The 14,869-nt window shown below is 36.5% G+C and overlaps 1 protein-coding gene across 1 annotated transcript in view; it reads right to left on the reverse strand.

Annotated features, from left to right (window-relative positions):
• Positions 1-13,543, reverse strand: part of LOC135199521 (alanine aminotransferase 2-like) — a 37,558-nt gene extending 24,015 nt beyond the window's left edge. The window contains exons 1-2 of the mRNA XM_064227643.1: positions 13,098-13,543; positions 10,171-10,260 (exon numbers count right to left, since the gene is read on the reverse strand). Of these exons, the coding sequence (XP_064083713.1) occupies positions 10,171-10,260; positions 13,098-13,343 (336 nt within the window). The 5' untranslated portion in view covers positions 13,344-13,543. The remainder of the gene's footprint in view (positions 1-10,170; positions 10,261-13,097) is intronic.
• Positions 13,544-14,869: the final 1,326 nt, after the last annotated feature.

Below are 14,869 nucleotides of genomic sequence, written 5' to 3' on the forward strand. Positions count from 1 at the left end.
AAAAACTCTGAACAATGTCTAAAAATAAATAAAACATAAAACATAGGCATATTATCGTGAGAGAAAAAAACCTTGAAAAATATTTTAAAATAAAATAGACATAGAATAGTATAAACATAAAAGACAAAAAACATAGGCCTATTATGGATAGAAAAAACCTCTTTTGAAAAATATTTAAATATAAAAAAGGACATAAAATAGTATTGACATAAAAAAACAGAAAACATAGGCTTATTATCGAGAAAGAAAACCTTCGTGAATAATGTGTGTATCTACTATATATTATTATGATATATAGATATATATAGAAAAAACTGAATAAAAATAAAGCCTAATAAGTTAAACCACCTCTCATGAACATTAAAAAAAGAAAAAGAAAATGGTCCTATTGAAAAATGTTCAATAATAAAATAAAAACATAACAAATAGACCTATTATCGCGAAAGAACACCCTTTCATGAACAGACCAACCTCGACAGACTTCAACCTTCAAAAAAAAAAAAAGTATATTGGAAATCATTATCCGAAGCAAAATGGCGTGCCGAGGTTTATCGAACGTCGGTCTATTATTGGGAAAAACTAAAAGACTGGTTTAGATTTTATTATTATTATTATTATTATCACAAGTAATAAATTACAGTTTTCTTTATATTTCGCATATAAAGTTGAAAGAGAGAGAGAAGAGAAGAGAGAGGAGGAGAGAGAGAGATTTGAGAGCGAGAGAGATGAGAGATGAGAGAGAGAGAGAGAGAGAGAGAGAGAGAGAGTTGAATATCGTTTTACTGAGTCTATATAATCATAATAATAATATAATAATAATAATAATAATAATAATAATAATAATAATAATAATAACAAAAGATAGATCCAGTGCTAAAAAAAATAATCTGGCAAATGAAAAAAATTTATGAAAAAAGCAAGTGGATCCTAGGCCTATGATGTCTTCCAAGTTAAAATAACGTAAATAATTCTTCTTTATTAAATTCACTAAAATAAAAATCAATAACGATTAAAATAACGCAAGTAATTTCGTCCATTAAAATGACTTCAAAATCAATGACATATATTTTCTTAATAATGAGGAAAAAACACACATCTAATACTAAAAAGGCAATGGAAAAAGGCCATGAACAATTTATCATCATAATTTTGAAACTTTGAATGACGCCAACAAATAAATTTTCCCGGCAAAAACGGAATCTTCCACCCGGTTGATCCCATGACGTCACGGTCGCCATGGCAACTGAACGACTTCCCTTCCGATCTATTAAAGATGTTTTGTTGATGTCGTGACCTGGGCTGAATGTGTCGGCGCCTTTAAAACAAACAAACAAGGAAGTTGTTTGTTCCTTGTTTATTAAACAAATGCGTAAAGTAATAAGCGAAATATATTTATATATATAAATACGAATTTTTTTGGCAATAGCGTCATCTCGGTGGGAAGAAGCAAAGAATGGTTTAGGGTACGCAAGAGAAGCCTCTCTTGTTTTTTTGGTTTTTTTTTTTTTTGTTTTTTTTTTTTTTTTTTTTTTTTTGTGGGGGGGAGGGGCTCCTTTCCAAAAATAGAACGGCGGTTGAATGAGTACGTTTCTATTATAAGCCATCTCTCTCTCTCTCTCTCCTTCGCCTCTTCATAGAAAATATACTTTTTTACTTTATTTCTAAGATAAATATCTATTTGCGAGACTAATATTCGTCAAGGCCTACATAGGTCGAATAAAAACAAGGACGTTCTCATACGTCATGTGTCAAGCCGGCATGTGATTTCACTTAAAGGCGACCTCTCTCTCTCTCTCTCTCTCTAAAAACGGAATAAAATGAAAGAGGCTGGAAGTACCCGACATCATTAATGATGACACTAGAATGTCATTAGTCTAGTCGGCCTAATCTATTAAAATCATCTGAGAGAGAGAGAGAGAGAGAGAGAGAGAGAGAGAGAAGAGAGAGAGAGAGAGAGAGGGTCACAGGGTACGAAGACATCAGCGCTCTTTGCCGAATATAATCGATATTGTCGATATTGGCAGATTATTGTGGTTGTTATTATTATTATATTACGAAACTTAATATGAGAGAGAGAGAGAGAGAGAGAGAGAGAGAGGTTAGAACGCAGCTAATTGTAAGGACACCTTAAAAGTGCTGCGTTCAGATAAAAATAAACCAACTTAGCAACGTAGATAAGAAAAAAATTATCATTATTACTCTGGTACCATGAAATTTATTGATGTATAATTCGTAAAACTAAATATTCTCTCCCCTGTCAATAATGATAATTATAAAAATGATTACAACCCAAATCACACAATAATTAGGCCGAAACTCAAATCTTTTATTACACAAACACAATCTTGTTTTATTTGCTGTTCATTTTTTTTGTTCCAAGATCACAAGCTACACACAAACAAGCAAACAAGACAAAACTTCCTCCCCCTACGTCCAAGCAACTTAAAACAAGTGCAACTCAAGTTGCAACACCTGTATAAGTGTAGCAATTCTTTTAAATTGATATCTAAACCTTATTTTAAAGTTACCCTTAACTCTAGGAAAACATGGAATAGAAAACGGAAGATATTTATTTATAGCTTTAAAAAAATAAGCTTTGTTTTAAGACAAAGGAATACGAAGCTAACTAAGGAAACAAAGTGTGATAAACAAAGCAAAAAGTGACTTAAAATCTTTGATAACTTTTTGTCCTTTTTTGAAAAATGAAATTGCGAATATTATTATAATCATTGCACCACGGAATGGAGACAATACTTATATAAAAACAATTATTTTAAAGATAATTATATACCTAATAAATTTCATATTGTAAGATTATTTCATAATAATTTTAATCATATTTCACCTGGTTCGTAATAAGAGACTGGCAAACCTAGGCCGATATGATCAATCTTAGTCAGTTCAATTGTTTTTATTTAATTTTATCTAATTATTTTATATTAGCCCACTAATAAAGACTCTCTCTCTCACCGATCCTGATGCAGAACAGGATAACCACAAGCACGACTTTTGTAACTAAAAAAAAAAAAAAAAAAAAAAAACAAAAAAAAAAAAAAAAAAAAAAAAAAAAAAAAAAAAAAAAGATCGATAAAGAGTTACAGAACCAGTTCTTTGACTTGATGAAGAAAGAACCGGACGGAGAGAGAGAGAGAGAGAGAGAGAGAGAGAGAGAGAGAGAGAGAGAGAGAGAGAGAGAGAGACGTAACAGTCTAGTAACCAAGAATACATCCTCTCACTCACTCTCTCTCTCTCTCTCTCAGAGGCAAGAATGTCGCTTGACGTAAGTTCTCCAGCTGACAACAAACCGGATAATAGAATTAATGGGAAAAGACAAGAACGTAGAGAATATATATTCATTTATATGGGTTAGACTCCAACCTGTTGTCAAGCACGTAGGTCTAACAGAGGGCGTGCCCTGAGTTGCCATGCAGGGAATATATTCTTAATTTCTTATTATTATTTATTCTATTCTTCTTTCGTCATTCGTTATCACGTTCTAAGAGCTGGAATACGTGAGATGTATTCTATCATATTCTATTTTCATTATTCTTTATCATTCTAGATCTCGCGAGACTAAGAATTTACGTCAAATGGTTTTAATAAATTCTTGGTTGCCAGATACTTCTTTCCAGTGCGTTTATTAATATCTGAACTTTTCGTACTGACTCTTATATATAAGTTTAGGAGAGAGAGAGAGAGAGAGAGAGAGAGAGAGAGAGAAGAGAGAGAGAGAGAGAGAGAGACCTAATGTGCAAACGTGACTGATCACACGAAACATTCCGTAATAACTCTTGTAAATTTATGCTTTTCCTGACTGCATACGTGCCAGGAGAGAGAGAGAGAGAGAGAGAGAGAGAGAGAGAGAGAGAGAGAGAGAGAGAGAGAGAGAGAGAGAGAGATTTGTAAGGGTGTGCTCTAGCAAAACATTTCGTGATTGCCTAAGTTTACACACGTGTCAGTTTCCAGAGAGAGAGAGAGAGAGAGAGAGTACGACGCTGGCACAATGTATTACAAAAATAGCTAGCGATCTCTAACTCTAACTCTCTATACACGTTAGTCTAAAGATGTTCGTGGGGCAACTACCACGTCTAGCTACCCTTCCCCAAATCTGTCTGGCCACAGGGGGGAGGGGGTTCCCCAACTGTAACTCCCGCACGAACAACACTCTACCCCTGCCCTCCAACATCCCCCTGCTCCCCCCCCCCCCCCCCCCCCCCACAAATACCAACCCGTTCGGGAGCTCTGTACAAAGTCAACTGCTTTTGTTGCTATGCTCTGGTAAGCATTGGTCTAGGGAAGTTTTTTTTTTTTATTAATAAATTTAACGAAAGAAACTAACAATTAACTTAAATTTAACAAACGTCATTTAATATGTATGTTTTTCTTTGCGTTTGGTATTATATAAATAAAAGCAATTAGGAAATAGAAGAAAAAGAGAATGGATTACTTGGGCAAGAATGGGTGAGAAAAATATTTAAGCTGAAATCACTCTCTCTCTCTCTCTCTCTCCGAGAGAACTACTAAATTAGAAGCAATGATAGTGACTCTTTCTCTCTCTCTCTAAATTAAATAGTTCAGTAATTGTTTCAGGTAATATAAATAATATACATACATACACACACACACACACACACATATATATATATATATATATATATAGAGAGAGAGAGAGAGAGAGAGAGAGAGAGAGAGAGAGAGAGAGCCACTAGCACTTGGTGACCTTTCCGGATGGCCTCGTATAAAGACGCCACTTGGAATGCACTATCAAAAGCACTTGTGATTTTGACACCATACTGCTTACTTACGTGACGCTGAGGAAGAGAGAGAGAGAGGAATAAACTCTGACGATCTATATTTTTCAATATAAAAATAAATTTGGTGGGGGGAATCTTTCCGTTATCTGCCATCCTCATCACTGTCAGCTATACAAAGATAAGAAAAAATAAAAAAATAAAGCCACATGGTCCCTTATGCCAACCATACCCCCTACTACACCCTCCTGCGGGCCAAGGCATGAAAATCAAAACCAGGCGACAACAAGGGGCAGAAACGGTGCCAGAACTATTTTACAGAGTGCCACTGTGCCAACATCAGCTGATTTTCCGACAAAACTTAACAATAAACAATTTAAAGGGGAATGACACCACATGACTGCTTGTGGGCGCGTGATGTTGGCAAGCAGATAAGAGCGATGACCGAGCTCGTAACAATATATTAATATGAGTTTATATATACATGCTCAGAGAGAGTTACAAGGATTAGGATGTCCCAAAGACTTGTTAGTCCATCCAAGGAGACATCGTGCGCTCACTTATCTGTAGGAGCAGGTTTTGCTGTGCATTCACAGTGTCCTAATGATTTTGTCTATAGCTTTCTTTCAAACTCTTCCACACTAATGCTGTTTACAACTTCTGGAGGCAGTTTATTCCACGTGTCACATATCTTGTATGTGAAGAAGTTTCCACAGTGGGATGTGTTGTATCTCTTCAGTTCTAGTTTCCATCCATTATTTCTTGTCTGGTTTTCGTTTAATGGAAATAGGTTAGTCTACTTTTGTTACGCCTTTCAGTATTTTAAATGTTTCTATTAGTTGTCCTCGCAATCGTCGTTTTTCAAAGCCATGCATGTTCAGGCTCTCTAGTCGTCTTCGGTAACATATTGCCTGGTGGAGAGAGAGAGAGAGAGAGAGAGAGAGAGAGAGAGAGAGAGAGAGAGAGAGAGAGAGAGCACGGAAGTGGAAAATACATACACTGGATTAGAGGCAAGTCCCTAAAAATCTAATAAAAACTGGCCCTGTATAAAATTTCTTTTTTAAGGTACAGCGACCCGCCCCCTTCTCTCTCTCTCTCTCTCCTGCCTATTGTTTGCATCCTCCACTACTTGGGAATAATAATAATAATAATAATCTTTCTATACTATCCGTCTGTCTTTGTCATTCAATCACGGCCAAACGGCTGGTCCGATGGGCAGTAGGGACCCCTCAGATGGTTTATAATGGATTTCATCCTAACCCCCCCCTCCGAAGGGGGTAGGGGTGAGAAGAGATTCCCTGAAATGGAACTGGTTCTGCTCGTGAGACGGGGCTGGTTACGCCCGTAGACTTAGTTACTTTACGAATTCATCATATATTATTTCTGTATACATATGACTTATCATTTGTAAAAGAATACTATAAGGCAGTGGTTTCCAACCTTTTCTAATTCTCGCCCCCTTCATTGAATGGCACATTATCTGTGCCCACCCCCTTCATTAAATACTGTAATTTCCTGGTATAGCCGGCACATGTCCATCATGGCTTATAGGTATAAGCCACGAAGGAAAAATAAACAACGGAGTTTCCGCAGGATCTTTCGACGTTGAACGTCCTTTACTTAGCTACGCAAAGGACGTTGAACGTCGAAAGATGTTGTGGAAACTCCGCTGTTTATTTTTCCGTCGTGGCTTATACCTTTATTTATGGATTTATCACGTTCCAAACTTTTGTGATTCAGTATATATATATATATATATATATATATATATATATATATATATATATATATATATATAATCATAAATGTTATGTATGAGCTTACCTTCACTAGTGTAATCTGTACAATTTGCAAAGCGTTACTTTCTTTATCTTTTACAATTGTTTAATACATAATTAATTCCTTAATATAGAATTTGAAATAGTTATATATTTAGACAATTTCATATTTGTATCTTTATATCTGAAATATTTCCTCAGTATTTTAAAATTCTGAATTCCATCATAATCAATACCTATGGCACCCTTCGAGCTCCCGAGATCCCTGGGGGGGGGGGGGGGGGCGTGCCCAACAGGTGGGAAACCACTGCTATATGGTAAACATCAATGACATAATAGTAAAAAAAAAAAAAAAACACTAGCGAGTCACTTTTATGAAGTGGCAGATGAATTGGTAAATTGTAAGTAATTATTATTAATGATAAATCATAAATATCAGGTTATTGAAGCTGACTTCCAAATACCCAGGTGTGACAGAAGCTAGGTGAATTAATTAATCATCCCCCCCCCCCTTCCGGTAATCGATCAACTTAGCGTCAAAGCTTTGCAGCCTTTAGTGACGAAGGCATAAGCAACTCCCCCCACCCCCCAAAAACCCAGGGGTCCCCTTTCCAAGGGCAGGTAAAGCCAAGCCAGGTGCGCTTTTCGACTGCATCATGACTCAGGGAGTTTCCAAGAAGTAATCTGGTATGTGGCCCACCCGAATTTTGGTGGGGGGGGGGGTTAGAGGGTAGAGGTGTCTCTCTCTCTCTCTCTCTCTTTTGGCTGACCGAAATTTGGGAATTTTTCTTTTAAAAAAATAAGCAAGAAAAGTTACAAAGTTGATATAATTTATATTAATATATATATATATATATATATATATATATAGATATAATAGAGATAACTGAGAGAGAGAGAGAGAGAGAGAGAGAGAGAGAGGACACGCTAATTTACTCTCATTAGCTACGATGGATCTCTTAGCAACGCTTACACTGTGACGCCCACGGAGAGAGAGAGAGAGAGAGAGAGAGAGAGAGATTGAGAGAGAGAGAGAGAGAGAGAGAGAATTACTTCGTCGAGGTTCCTTCTCTCTCTCTCTCTTCAAAAACTCCACACAACAGTAGACTTAACCAGCCACACAAATTCTCCACTTACATCAACAATAGCATACTTCCTTTTACTCGAGAGAGAGAGAGAGAGAGAGAGAGAGAGAGAGAGAGAGAGAGAGAGAGAGACTGCGGTACAAAACCCCCACGTTTAGCAGCTTGTTCCGTGCCGCGGTTTGCACGAATCATTGAGCTACCGACAGGAATTCAGGACCAATCGATGTGAAAATGTCACTTCTGCCACATTCCAGGGACGGTGAATGGTCTCTTTCAGATCCCTGTCACTACAAGACAAAGACCTAGATTGGGTCTACACGCTTTAGGACCGAATTCTGAGACCGAGGTCTGCAGGAACTGACTGGGACTGACCTGGGAACAAAGTCTGTAGACACTGGGGTTGATGTCTGTAAAATCTGACTGAGGCCAAGGTCTGCAGACACTGGGGATAATGTCTGTAAAATCTGCCTGAGACCATCTACAGACACTGAGACTGATGTCTACCGACTGAACTCAGGCCAGGCCAAGATCTGTGGATCTTAACCAATTGGAGAATTTGACTAGGACCAAAATCTGTAGAATCTGACCGTGGTCAAAGTCCACAGATCTTGACTGAGACCAAACTGTCGAATCTGACTGGGACCGAAGCCTACAGACGCTCACTGAGACCCTTATCTGAGACTTAAGTCCAGACAGGACTGGGACCCAAGCCTGTAGACAATGACTTCGACCAAGGTCTACAGATCTAAACTCAAACCAAGGCGTAGATTATCTTGTAGTCCTAGGTCTTAGTCAAGGCCTCTTATAGATCTCAGTAAAGGTCTGCAGACCTTTCAGAGGTCTACAGAAAGGGGACTTTGGTCTCTGTGAACGCAAGTTCTCGATGGAGCCACAAAAATAAATACTAGTTATAAAAAGAGACGCATTGTTTATTGCTGATGACGTCATCAATACCCCACAAGGCCACTGGAGATATTAATACTTCCATTATTTACCAAAAATGTTGCAGACGATGCGTTATTGACAACAGCTCTCTCTCTCTCAGCAGTTCGGACGGTATAGACACGATGTTACAGGCGCCAATTTGACAGAAACATTTCCCCCCTTTCGACTGACACGCGATACAATCGTTCCGTCTGTAAGTCTAGGTCTTCGTATACACCTCCTGTAGACAGTCCAGTAGTTCCCCTTCTTCCCCCAACCCCCCGCCCCAAATCGTGAGGTGTGGCAATACGATACTACCTTTGCTGTATCTTGCAGTTATATTCGGTCGATACAACAAGCAACGCCATCGTGGTGGCTGATTTACGAATGGTTAGGGACTGATTTCATACGCCCTCTCTCTCTCCTAAGACCTATAGTATTGTTTCTCTCTCTCTCTCTCTTCTATGACCAATGAAATTGACTAAAAAAATTAAATCTATCTCTCTCTCGTGTCAGTGAACTGTCAAACTGTTTAGTATCGCATGCAATCAAGCAATTTGCCAAGCCAAGCAGCAGTAGGTCGCTTGAAGATTTTTTTTTTTAAGATCATCGAAGGAGGTTACTGCGCAAGAGCCAGTGTTTGTGTGCATGGGAAATCGTTTATGCTTTTTGTGTCCAGTTTTTTTTTATGTTGAATGTATGTGCATGCAAACGGACACGGACACACACACACATATATATATATATAGAATATATAAATCTTGCTGAGATAGAGGAGAGAGAGCGAGAGAGGGGGGGGGGGTAGAATAAATATTTTGAAGTCGAGTTCAACAGATTACAGTGGTTCCCTGAGAGAGAGAGAGATAGAGAGAGAGAGAGAGAGAGGAAGAGAGAGAGAGAGAGAGAATATTACAATATAACCTTTCGACACAGTTGCACTGCAACAAAAGATGTTACATACCACAAGTCTGAGCAGTGACTCAACGGTGCAACTTTCCCTCTTTTGCGCAAGAGCAAGCGCGCAGACGTACACACAAATGCACACATATACACACGCACTCACAAACACATACACACAAACTCCTAACGACATATACAAGGTATTTCCCTACATATAATTCACCTACAGTTCACCACTTACTGTCTGATTATGACACTGGAGAGAGAGAGAGAGAGAGAGAGAGAGAGAGAGAGAGAGAGAGAGAGAGAGAGAGAGAGAGACGTTAAATGTCACAAGACATTTCGACGAAAAACCGCTCAGGTTTCAACCGGATATTACGGGATCGAACGAAGTATAATAATAATAATAATAATAATAATAATAATAATAGATAAAAACCGGCATACGACATAAACCATCCCGTCGTAAATATAAGACCTAAAGTTCGATAATTAACGTAATTAACATCTACAAAATACGCCAGTAAAATTAACTTATGGGGAAAAATTACGGTGATAATATTAACAAAAGCATAAACAAGTTAACAACTACAGAAATAAACAACAAATCTGTATACTAAAAAAAGCAGTTAGTAAAATTTTAAAAATATATAAATAACAAAATCCGGCAAATGGCATCCATACAACATCCCATCCACCCCTGCCCCTAGTCCATACACCATGACACTTTACCTGACGGAGGAATGTGATGGGCTTTTGTCCCATGGCGTGGGCGTCACCGATGTTGGCCTTCGTCACCGTCTTGAAGGGCTTCTGGGCGCCCTACGGAGAAAAAGAGAGAAAGAGTGAGTGTGTGAGAGAGAGAGAACGAGAGAAATTAATAACTTCTGGACCGTCCGGCAGCACCAATCACCGTTCGGTGTTGTATAGACGGCTCTGTAGGCCTAACAATCATAACTCATTCTCCATTTCCACAACTCGTTATACATTACAGGAGGTATACTACGGGTTATAATAACCAGATCAATAACAATTACAACCTAAAATACTTTGTAATTAACAATAACATTAACAATCAAAACTTTATTGTTACAGATGGTTCTATGGACCTAAGAATACAATTCATTATACATTACAAGAGGGATGTGATAACCAAATTAATAACAATTACAACTTAAAATACTCTATAAATAACAGTAAATAATAACAACAATCACAATATAAATGCTCGCCCCTAACATACGCCTACAGAAATCCAGGAATAGGTATTAAAATCCTATAATCATATTCGAAAACCGAAATAAATTAGTACAATTGGCATAATAAAATTGCATATTTAATTGGCATAGTTAATTAGCAGTCACTTGAAAACCAAAACATGTAAGGGGGAGAGAGAGAGAGAGAGAGAGAGAGAGAGAGAGAGAGAGAGAGAGAGAGAGAGAGAGAGAGAGAGAGCAATGGGACAATACCACTAACTTTTTATCTTTTTTTTTTTTTGCCCTTCTGTAAGAGGGAGCGGATATGAGCTCTCTCTCTCTCTCTCTCTCTCTCTCTCTCTCTCTCTCTCTCTCTCTCTCTCTCTCTCCTCAGTAAATGGCTCCTTTTAATATGTCACAATGTTCAACGTTTTGGCTTTTTAAAATCATATTGACAAATTATGCAATTTAAATAATGTATGCCATTTATACTTAATAATATTATATAATTTATTTAATATAATATAATATATTATTATATTATATATATAGATATAATAATATATTATCTTATATATGTATCTATATATAATAATATTAATATATATATATATTATAGATTATATTCTAATATCGTATAATATATAATATATCTAACCACCCACGTTAAGTAAGGTTAAAAAAAATACACTTACGATAATAATACTCAGTCCTATCTAATATAATCAGTCGAGTGATAAAGTTACGGCCACAACCAATGAGATACGAACACGCAAATCCCCCTACCTCCCACCCCCCCCCCCTCCCAAACCGTGCAAAGAAAAAAAAAATAAAAACACACACAAACAATAATGATTAAAATGTTAATATCTCCAATCTGTTAAAATGGCATTCAGAGGCTTAAGTAAGTTATTTACTTATTAAAACAATACATTAATATTTCAAATATTCATTATCGTAAAGACTTCTCAATGACGTCACTCGACCATTAAACTCTTAAAAGGGTATTTCGTCCAACCGTTAAAATAAGCCTGGGGCAACTTGACACTCAAATGAAAATATATCTTAACTTTACACTTCAATAAAAGTATATAGCCTAGTAAGTTTCAATACGTAATTATGGTTCAATTTACAACTGATATAAGTTTATAGAAAATCTTCTATAATACTAGTTTCCCAAATTATGTATGTATTGTGCCCTACACATAAATATAAGTATATATATATATACCACTTAAATATAAGTATATATTGTACCCTACACCTAAATATAAGCACCTACTACTAAGTTTTAAGACACATTTAAGGTTAAAATTATTACAAAAATTTCAAAAACCCAATATTTAAAGAGAACTCAGACTACAATACGCCTATTACAACTTTACACTTAAGTATAAGTTTAACGTAAGTTTTAATGCATATTTAGTGTTAAAATTATAATATACACGATTTAGTTGAGAAATACGGCTTAAACAATAATAATCATAAAAACTTTCCAGCAGAAATATGCTTAACTAAGAGCATTTACTAACTTGACACTTAAATGATATGTATATGATAAATTCTATTATACGATTGTGGTTAAATCTTTTAAAGAAATTGCCATTTTACGAGACAAATTCCGTCAAACAATAAATAAACTTTTCTTAACCGACTTGGGCTGAAAAAAGTATATTCTAAGTAACTATAATTACGGTTAAAATGGTTATAAATCAATTATGGTTACTAATTAATTATAGTTAATTTTGTTGTGAATATGGACGGTTTATGATTGAAATTCCGCCCCAAAATAAAATTTAAAAAAATATACCAAACCGAATTGCTTAAGTTTTAATACGTAATTATGGTACAATTGTTATTGTATAAATTATAACTAAAATCATCACTAAAATGGACGTCCTAAATAAAATAATAAACTTTCCCAAACCAACAAAGTTCAATTCATAATTGGGCGTTACAAATCATATATAAATTACGGTTGAAATTATTATAAAAATAACAAATTTATGACAAATTCTTTCTTACAATAGAAACAACTTGCTTAAACTGATTGACTTTAGTTTTAATACATAATTGTGGTTTAAATTATATATAGTATATATAATAACAATTATAGTTAAAATGATAACAAACGGTTAAATGGAGAAATTCTGTCCTAAAATATATTAAAAAAAAACTTTCCTACTACTGACTATAGTTTTAATACATGACTGTGGTTAAAATTATATAATAAAATAAACCAATTATAGTTAAAATGATTAAAACACATTTAAACAGAAATTCCATCCTAAAATAACAAAATAAATAAATAACTTTTCCAAAACCAACTTGTTGCGTTGGGTGTTGCAAAGGCAAAGATCAAGAAAAAGAAGAGGATGTAGAAGAAGCGTTTGTGATCGTCACTTTTTACTTTCCACCCTTCGGGGGATTTCTCCGGAAGGGAGAGGGAAATTTCAAACTTACCGCCTGCAACTCTTTCTCAATGGCCGTGGCCCTGATGACCAGCGGCCCCCTGACGGCGTACTCCATCTTCTTCACGAGGGGATTCATATTATCGATGGTGATGACGCGGTTATCCATGACGGCGGCTGTGGCGGAAAGGCAACGACGTGAAGGACAGATGTTAGCACTACGAAAGCAGGAGCTCGACTGAACGCACCAGCTGCCCAGCAGCCGACGCACACCCCCGGCAGACGACTTCATCATCATCGTTTCGACTTATTTCGACCCTCTTTTCAGTCGCCCTGGAGATTTATCTCCTGAATTTTCACACCTTGTATGATAGTGTAGAGGACAATCGTTAATTTCAGGGTGGAATTCGTTCTCAACACCGTCCTCGGAGTTAAAATAAGACGGTTTCCTCTGTAGAACACGGTGGCAGACGTAAACAAACCACTGTGCCTTCGCGAGATCTTACTCATCTCGGGATAGTATGTTATTAAGAAAAGAATGTATTTCATCGAAACCAGTTTGATTTCCATATCTCGAAGTTTAATTCTGTCGTATATAATATACACGACGCGCAAAATCTAACGGAATAGAGGGAATCTCCTTAGAAATTAAATTTCTTTAAATGTATTTCATTATTGGAACCATTTTTCACGTTTCTTGGGTAAATAGGGCCGTGAGAAATATTTTTTACCACTTACGAAATCAGCAAATTGCGTGGTATCTTAAATACTTAATCAATTTGGAAGATTTTCTGAACAATATTTAATAATTACATTCATTCGTGATATAGTGGGTGAATAATACGAATAATTACAATCACGTAGGTCAATGGACCCCCTTTTTTTTTTTACCTATTTCGAACGCTGATGTTCTTCCCATTTCAAATTTCCTGGCAAAGGAAAGCGTGCAACAGGTTCCTTCCTACATTAGATGAAATCAATACTGCAAGAAAACGAGAGCTACTCGTCATCGTATGCCTTTGCATGGGTGTGCGTGTTTGCATGTAATTCCTTTCATTGCAAAGCCTGTCATTACTTGGTCAAGGTCGGCGGCCGGGCGAAGTAACGGCCCCCCGGCTATGGGGACTTTTAAATCCTCGGATTTGCCATCGTTGTCCTGAAATTCCGAGGATTTGTGGGAATTGCCTGCGGAATTTCCGTGGAAGTGCAAGTGTATACCACATGTACGGAAAACTTCCTAAACACGATTCCTTTCGTATAACTATAAACAAAAGAGGCTTAAAACACTAAACCTTAATGATAGGAATTTAAATCCTAGACTTGCCGTAGTTTTTCTGAATTTCCGCAGATTCGTGGGGATTGCATGCGAATTTTTTTTATGGAATTGTGGATGAATACTCGGGCGGAAAACTTCCAAGGCATTATACGCGTTGTATAATTTAAAAAACGGCTTAAATACAACGTGTCTAAATCCTTATGGCACTACATTCAAGGGCCTGATTCAACCATACACGCTTATTCAAATAAGAAGAAGAACGAACAGCATTTATAATTAAATCAACAACCAAACTTGAACTCAAATATACGTGGCAATATTATTGTTAGATAAAGGTGGCCTGAAGCCAGGTGGGACTCTTAACTTCTTCTGGTGTAGAGCCACTAAGAAATCCTTCGCGTGCAATTGCAAAGTAAAAGAAAACAAAATTTTGGCTAATCTTGACAGTGCACATTTGTATCTTGGCATGATTTATCTTCTTTGATTTTCTAGCAAGATCTTGCCTTTGATAGTTGTGTCTTGCATGGATTTTTTTTTCTTACCCTTCT

Source organism: Macrobrachium nipponense, chromosome 25 (genome assembly GCF_015104395.2).
Source record: "Macrobrachium nipponense isolate FS-2020 chromosome 25, ASM1510439v2, whole genome shotgun sequence".
Classification (NCBI taxonomy): Eukaryota; Metazoa; Arthropoda; class Malacostraca; order Decapoda; family Palaemonidae; genus Macrobrachium; species Macrobrachium nipponense.